Source organism: Lipophrys pholis (genome assembly GCF_963383615.2).
Source record: "Lipophrys pholis genome assembly, chromosome: 2".
NCBI lineage: Eukaryota > Metazoa > Chordata > Actinopteri > Blenniiformes > Blenniidae > Lipophrys > Lipophrys pholis.
In genome coordinates, this window is record NC_137636.1 from 2582058 (window position 1) to 2590730 (window position 8673).

The 8673-nt window shown below is 40.0% G+C and overlaps 1 protein-coding gene across 1 annotated transcript; it reads left to right on the forward strand.

Annotated features, from left to right (window-relative positions):
- The first annotated feature begins 75 nt into the window (after positions 1-75).
- Positions 76-3697, forward strand: LOC308126718 (proteasome subunit alpha type-4). The gene is made up of 9 exons (XM_080491293.1): positions 76-164; positions 537-562; positions 660-702; positions 1427-1589; positions 1675-1752; positions 2742-2830; positions 2933-3063; positions 3178-3301; positions 3451-3697. The coding sequence occupies exons 2-9, from the start codon at positions 560-562 to the stop codon at positions 3603-3605; spliced, it is 786 nt and encodes a 261-aa protein (XP_080347419.1). The 5' UTR covers positions 76-164; positions 537-559; the 3' UTR covers positions 3606-3697.
- Positions 3698-8673: the final 4976 nt, after the last annotated feature.

Sequence of the window (8673 nt, forward strand, 5' to 3'; positions counted from 1 at the left end):
TTGTATTTCAGCTTTTAAAATTTACATTCGTCCTCCGGCCGCCAGGTGGCGGTGGTCCTTGGAGGCTTCACTCTTGCCGGACGCCGGGTCCAGCGAGGAAACCTTAAACCGAAAGTAGTGAAGCTGTGAGCTAAAGTGCTCCAACTCTGAATCATTCTCCTCAGGTAACGATCAAACCACACTCCAGAACTAAACTAAGTTTGGTTTATTGACACGTTTCGATGGTACTATGAGTGTTTGTTGTAGGCCAGCTGGAAGATGTAGCTTGATATGAAGCGTGTCGCTAACAGTTAGCCACCTAGCATGTGGAGATATTGCAGATTCATTGTATAGCATCAGTTAGCCTGCGAGCTGTCAGAGGATTATAACTTCATAGTTAATGTGCTTCAGAAGTTACAGATTACACCTTTAACTGTGTTTTTGGTCAGTGGCTATCCCACCGTTAGACATAGTTGGAAGGTAGTGTTCCTTGTGCATATATTAAGTTGCTTGGGTTCTAGTTTCTGTTGGATGACAAACTTCTGTTTGTTTTTCAGGATATTTTCAGTGACTTGACATCATGGTTGGTATAATACTGTTGATTAAATGTGCAATATTTTTTTTTTCTGATTCATAAAGCTGATTAACTAACTCTTACTGCGCCTTTCTTTCTCTTTTAGTCTCGAAGATATGACTCCAGAACAACCATATTTTCACCTGAAGGCAAGTCTTATTCCTCTTTAACAATTAAATATCAAACAGCAGCTGTACGATGCAACGTGCCTGTTAACATGGTCATATTCTAGCATTATGTTGAAATATATAGGTTATATATATATATAAGTTACCAATGTTAATGTAATTTGGCATTTTTAGAAACACCACATGGTGTCATTTTTATCAAGGGCTATAATAGTAAATTTGAGGTTAAGTGACATAGAATAACTAATTGTTTGGGTAAAATACATTTCTCTGGTATTAAAATATGAAAATCTTAAATGTCTTGATTCAGAACCACATATCTATGAGAGAAACGGCAGAAGATGTGACGCCTGATATTGTGGGAGAACGTGATGTTTTTCAAGCACTCCTCACTCAGATGTGTTTTCAGTTTTAATATTGTCTCCCGTTTAACTTTCTTCCCTCTGCATGAACCAAAACTGAAGTTAAACATCAATATGGAAACACTGCGATGTCAAAGCAGGATAGTGTCACTGTGATGAGTCACGTATTTCAATAAATGGCGTTTACGGTTACTTCTGGACTTTCAAAGTAAAGGACCATCATGAGTTTGAAGTTCTTTAGGGGCCACATAAGATTCACTCCTACGTGTAAATTCGACGTAGTGGTCACAGTAATAGAAGTAAAAGTTACTTTAGTCTTTACATGTATTTGAATTGAGCTTTAGGAGTGAACGCTCTGAATAATGCTTGTCGATCTCTAACAGGACGGCTGTATCAGGTGGAGTACGCCATGGAGGCCATCGGCCACGCTGGAACCTGCCTGGGGATTTTAGCCAACAATGGAGTGCTGTTAGCCGCAGAGAGACGCAACATCCACAAGCTGCTGGACGAGGTTTTCTTCTCCGAGAAGATCTACAAACTCAACGAGTGAGGGATTTTAAATCACAGCACCCGAGTTTTCCATGAAGACGGTCTGAGAGTTTCCTTAACCTGCCTGCTGTGATGTTTCCAGAGACATGGCCTGCAGCGTTGCTGGGATCACATCAGATGCTAATGTCCTGACTAACGAGCTGCGGCTAATCGCACAGAGGTCAGTTTTACACAGGAACCTGCATTAATGTGTTTGATTATGAGTTTAACATGTTAAATGTGTCGAAACTACTGAAGCCTGTCTGTCTTTAAACTTTGTTCTGTCTCTCTGTCCAGATTCCTTTCTCATCTCTATTCCTTTATTCTGTCTCTGTCTACCTTTCTATTTCTATCCATGCTGTTTCTTTATCTTTTCATTCATCATCATCCCTGCTTTGTCCACTATCTGACTTTTCTCTTTCTGTCTTTCTATTTGGATGATTGCGTAATTTAGACGCGTAAAAGCAGCTTGGATCAAACATTTATCGGGTTGTGATTTTGAACTTGTAGATTAGATTATAGAGAAGCGGTGTTAAACTCATGACAGTATTTTACTTACAGCGCAATTTGATCTCAGATGGGGAGAACCTGTAAATAACATCATTATCATCTATAAATAACTGGAACTCTAAATCTCTTTCTTTGTTTTAGTGCAACAAAGTCTTAATGTGTAATGAAGAAGTTCACATTTAATGAACTATACCTTTACAACACATGACAATCCTGAATAAAAGAAGTGCAATTTCAACAATATTCTGCCTCCGTTCACCATGTCCTTTACGGTTTACAGATTAGTGGATTTTTATTGTCGTATTTACATCTTCAAACGCATTAAAACATGTACCTGGAACTCAAAAATATAGTCTGCTGGTTCATATTACGGTCAGAATAACTTGTCATGTTCTAGACTTGATCTTTAATGTGGAAACGTTTCTACACCTGTGTAGTAATCCCAATCAGTAGAATTGACTCCCCTCATAAGACAGAGTAAAGTGCGCCCCTGGTGGTCAAATAAATAAATGCAGCAATTAATGTCAATTTTCTCACAGCTGGTACATTTCATTTGTTTGCCGTCCCCGGTATAGAGAGTAACTTCTACATTGGAGTCTTGAGTTTCAGGAGACGTTTCACACTCACTCTGCTGACGGATCGGTTGAATTTCCTCTCCAGGTATTTATTGCAGTACCAGGAGCCGATCCCCTGCGAGCAGCTGGTCACCGCTCTGTGTGACATCAAGCAGGCCTACACACAGTTTGGAGGTGAAATTAAAATATTCCCCCGCAGCGGCCGTGTAATATGAGCAGACGCCTCCAGTGTGGTTTTCAGGCCGGGCCTGACAGCCGTGTGCTTTGTCTCTTCAGGAAAGAGGCCGTTTGGAGTGTCTCTGCTCTACATGGGCTGGGACAAACACTACGGCTTCCAGCTGTACCAGAGCGACCCCAGCGGCAACTACGGAGGCTGGAAGGCAACCTGCATCGGAAACAACAGCGCGGTGAGTCTCCCGGGAGCGGCGGTGAAATGCTGCCGATAGACACATCAGGCAGAGTGGGAAACATTTAAAAATGAAATGTCAAATTTAATGCATTTCTATTGGTCTTTTCCTCAGGCTGCAGTTTCCATGCTGAAGCAGGACTTCAAAGAGGGAGAGATGAGTCTGTCCTCTGCTCTGGCTCTGGCCGTCAAAGTCCTCAACAAGACGATGGACGTCAGCAAGCTGTCCGCGGAGAAAGGTGAGGCTCGGGAGGATTATTTTAACTTTATTCAGTCGCAACAAAACAAAAAGTTGTCGTGTTAATATTCGCACACAGTCGAGTAACGACTGGGACTGTGCAGAAGGTCTCGTACGTCAAACTAACACACAGCTGCGTCCTGCTTCCAGTGGAAATCGCCACCCTGACACGAGAAGAAGGCAAAACCAAAATCAAAGTGCTGAAACAGAAGGAGGTGGAGGAGCTCATCAAACGACACGAGGCCGAGGAGGCCAAGGCCGAGAAGGACAAGAAGGAGAAAGAGCAGAAGGAGAAAGACAAGTAAACAAAGATTGTCTTCTCTTTTTTTTTTTGGTTTTCCTCCATTTTGTCACCAAACCCTGTATCGTTGTGTCCTTTTACATTAAAACTTTCTGAAACAAAGATGAGCTTGTCGGTGTGTTTATTCAGACACAGTGAGGACAGAACTTTTCCATCTTAAGCCGGTGGTTGTCGAGCTTCAGGCCCGTGGGCCAAAACCGGCTCCTCGTCGTCAGGCGCCGAGCCGACGACAAACCAAGCAGATTGTGTAAATTTATAAGAAAAAAGGTTTGTCTTTGAAAACTAAATTTTTAAAAGGTGTCAGACACAACACAGACCGGAGGTGAGAGCTAAACTATCTACTGGCCTCAAAGCCACGCTGACAAGGTGAGTTTATAAAAACACAGATAATCCAACAGTAATAGAAGTTTTTTTATTTCTCCACATTTCACTGTATTTTTCACCTGAAAGTTTCATTAAAATTGGCTTAATTTCATTTATTTATTTCCACAATTTTACACGTACAATCAGGAACTATGAGCTTCTCACACAGCTTCATGTCATTTTCTCTTGTAGTTGTTTGGTTTCATGAGAATATCGACATCTTCATCACGTGTACCCTGCACCACACCAGTCTTTACATTTAAAGGTTATTACTGCACTATGTTACCGGTCCAGCCCACTCCAGATGACATTGCACCTTTTGTGGCCCCTGAACTAGAATATGTGTGACATCCCTGATTTAAGTGATTCAAGTCTTCATCCTGGATCTCTGAAGAGTTTTACGTGTCAATGTGAGCAATCTATTTCGATGTGACTCAGATTAATCTGTAATTATTACTTCTTTCGAGGATGGAAGAGTCCATTCACTGAATTTCTCATACAGATCAGCATCAGCTACAAATCTAGAAAACAAGCTGAGTAATACTGAGACGTTCTTGTCGAGTGTGGTGGAGTTTTTGGTTTAATTTATTCATATGATTGTTACTATGGCTACATAATCATTTACTTTTGGTCCACGGGCCTTTATGTTTGATAGCCCTGACTTAGAATTATCCCTCGTGCAACAAACAACCATCCCGAGTTCAAACTGTGTGGCCTAAATATACCATATTTCTGTAATCTTGGATTTTATAAAGGGACGTTTGCTGCTGTTCTATTTTCTCACCACTAGATGGCGGCAATGTTCACTCTTTAGCTGTATTGAGGTCAAACTTCCTCATGACCTGTTGGTTACTGGAAATGTTTGGTTACGTACAAAAAACTGTCACGCTCCTGATAATATCCATCATTACCTGTGATGGTTTAATTCACAGAGCGTACTTATAAATGATTAAAATACACACAGTGATTACCACATTTGGATTCCCATGTAAAAGTAGCAGGTTTAAACATTGAGGATGTGGTGATTTGAAGGTCTTTGTCTGGGTCAGAGAGCAGGTGGCGGCTGTGACAGACACTGAGCGTCTCTTTAATCGACGTGTTATCAGCAATGGGCGGCGGGGACACGATGTAGGTGGTCAGGACCGGACTGGAAGCAGCTGTTGGAGCACATGGCTGCATGGGAAAAAGGTGAAGTGGACTAAAATGGGCCTCTTTAGTCCTCAAATCCATTTACACAGGGTTTGTGCCATTTCAAGCATCAGATTCAGTAGTTTGTTTTATTTTAGAGAGCACAGACAGATTCAAAAATTCAACAACAAACAACAGTATTATTGTATGATTCATGTTGGGCTTTTCTTTTTATGGATTTAACTTTTTTACAACAGCAAAACGTCTTATCCAATCATAACTCCCACTGCAATATTTGTTCTTTCTTTTCTTTTTTAAATGTACTTAATATAGATGATATAGTTTTGTGGGTAATTGTATGTGTTTTTAGTTGACTGTCTATCTTCTTTTTATTGCATTTTACTCCTCCATTACAGAACGAAGCCTGTAGCCAGGAAGAAAGAACAAATAGAACAATCAGACAGTATAATCTTCAGACAAAACTCTATAGATTGTATTTGTATGGTACAACTAAAGAACCCAGGACACAAAAATATTAAAATATGATTTTTGAACCTCATTTTAATTGTCATAAGTTCAGCAGCCTGTCAAAAACATTTCTCATAACAAACAATAGATCATGATGGAGACTGTGAAGACTTCATCCCTTATCAGTGGTTTTTACTTTTAATAAAATTATTTGCTTTACTTAAATTCTAGCTTTTTTTAACGGTTGTATAGTTTTCTGGGGGTCCAGACTCTGATGTGAAGGATTCAAAGGCCCAGAAATGAGAAAATGTTCCAGTATATCTGAGGAAGTCTAAGACAGAGGCGTCAAACTCATTTCAGTTCAGGACCGACACACAGCCCAGGTTCATTTAGAGACGGCGGGACTGGACAAATAGAACCATAACGACCTTTAAATTAAACTTTTATTTGTTGTGACACACATTAAAATGTTTATATTTTCACAATAAAAAAACCTAACAATTTCTGCCAAACATGACTACAATCCCAACATGAAGTTTTAATGTAACTTTCTCGTACAAAATACAGAAAAATGTTTATAAAACTCATAAAGCTGTTGCATTTTACATGTTTTTACAAAGTCACTCTGACGGCACGGCTGAGACTAACACTAGTTTGTTATATTTAATGACGTATGTCCGCTACGCTCAAGACATTTAAAAAAAAAAAAAAAAAGAATAAAAATCATTATTTTCTATGAAATTTTTTGCAATTTGCTTCCTGCTTTACGGGACGGATTGGTTTTGGCCCACAGGCCTTATGTTTGACATCGCTGCTCTAAGTCGACTTGAATTGTTGGTCTTGAGTTTGAGCTGGTGTGAAGAGATCCGGATCAGAGCGGCTTCAGGCTCTTTGAAGGTCAGATCAAGAGATTTGCAGCATTTCAAGGCAGATTTGTGAAGACAAGTGAACAGGAAGTTATCTTGGACGCTCCTGAGCTGTGGAAACGGTCTTCACCAGAAAGGTAGAAAAACAGCTCCAAGATATTTGAGTGAGGATTGAATAAATAAAGAATACAAATAAAAAAAACAGGAATAAAAGACAGTTTTGTTAAATTAACTGATTGTAGATATTATCAGCTGTGAGAAAGATCACTTCGGAATAGATTTATGAAAGCAAAGCAAACAAAGGTTCAAATGCAATTGAGTAATATGTTTTTTAATGTCATTATTCAGAAAGTCCGAAAATCCACAGTCACCTTGAACATGATCACATTTTCTGGACCTGATCAAACACAAACTGGTCAAAATATGGAAACTTGAATTTTCTTTATTATTTCACCCAGAAACAGAATAATATCAACATGCACTTGGACTGATATCAATATATTGACATAAGTATATATTGATTTTTATATCGATATTAAAACAAATCATATCTTATTCCCGTTCATCACAGCTGCACGTTGATCTGATATTTAATAACTTCCGGTTCCGGTGGACTGACGTTTGCCTGCGCGTCTGTGTTTTAAACATCTATTTTGGATTATTATCTGCTCTGGTTCTATATTTTGGACCTTGGCTCGGGTGTTGACTGCTCGGTTCTGGACTCCGCCTGGCTTTGACACTGCTTTCGAGCGACCTTTGAAACTGTTACCTGTCAGTTCGCGAACTCACGAGCCGGTGGCGAAGCAAACAGCTGGCTGTTGCCGGTGTTTTGGATTAACTGGTTTCCTTGGTAACTGGTGACGAACTTCCTGCAGCGTCACTTGTTGCTTCGAGTAACGTCAGATGTTTAAATCCCCGACAGAAACCTGTCGCTGCGCTAGCGGACGCCGTGTAATCGCATTTACAATAAAGTGTACAATTAAGTGCCGTACCTTTTGCGAGTCCCGTTTTAAAACTACTGTTACTAACAGCAACGACGGAAGATAAAGAAGGTCGGTCACCAGTCAACAGGGAAACCAGTCGATCCGAAACACCGGGCTTTCCTGACGACGCGTGGGAAAATTCATCCAGGCAGCGTGGACCTCCTGCTGTGAGGTCTCCATCACGTTCTGCTCATCCGAGGAGCTGGAGAGATTTAACTGAAGGTAAAACTACATGGACTCTTTTATCTGTGTGTGTGTGTGTGTGTGTGTGTGTGTGTGTGTGTGTGTGTGTGTGTGTGTGTGTGTGTGTGTGTGTGTGTGTGTGTGTGTGTGTGTGTGTGTGTGTGTGTGTGTGTGTGTTTTCTTTTGTATGTATGTTTTCAAGGAAATAAAGGCTAAATGTAGGTCACATTTTATATAAAACAAAGTATACCATTTTTGTTTAAATGACTTTTTTTTTTTTTTTTTTTTTTCTTCTCTTTTTTTCGTTTAAATGACTTTTAAATCAGAATGTATCTGTACACGTTTCTTACGTTTTTTACAAATGTATTGAGCTATTTGTTGACGTTGTAATGAAACCAATGTGTGCAGCGAGCAATCTGCTATAAATAATAACAATGGGACGACATGGACATTCTTACGAACAGACGACCAAGTTGGGTTGTTGTTCCAGTGACTGTCAACTTATAAAACAACCAAGTCTCAGGAGAAAACAGACTAGGAGTCATGGCACGGCGGAGGGAATTGTTTTTGTTATTTTCCACCTCCTGAGCATGTGCAGAAGAACTATTTACTTCAGCCGTGGTGCACATGTGCAGTAGCAGTGTTTCAAAAAAGTTGTGCTTTCCCCCGTTTACGAAAAAAAAATGTCTTGTAAATGATTTGCTGAACACAACGTGTCTTGTAATGTCAGTCCAGCATCTACTCTGCTCTCTGTCCAGTTTAAAAAAAGAAAAATATTATTAAGTAGTAAATCAAAGCCGAAGCTAGAGTTTTTTGGGAATCAATAACTATAAAACAAACGGCTAAAATTCTGAGAAGAATTAGCACGTCCTACACGACTCACTGCTGCCACCTCAGGCACAGGCATGCAATTACTCATTTTAAACACACTGCACCTTTTAAGTGACGCTGGCCTCGAAAATGTTAAGATATTTAGGACGTGTGTCAGCTTCCTGAAATATAAATGTCTTCTCTTTTTCTCTTCAGGTCTGATTTAATCTAAATCAGCAGCTTTAGCTCATTCTAAGGGCAGACAGTAGAG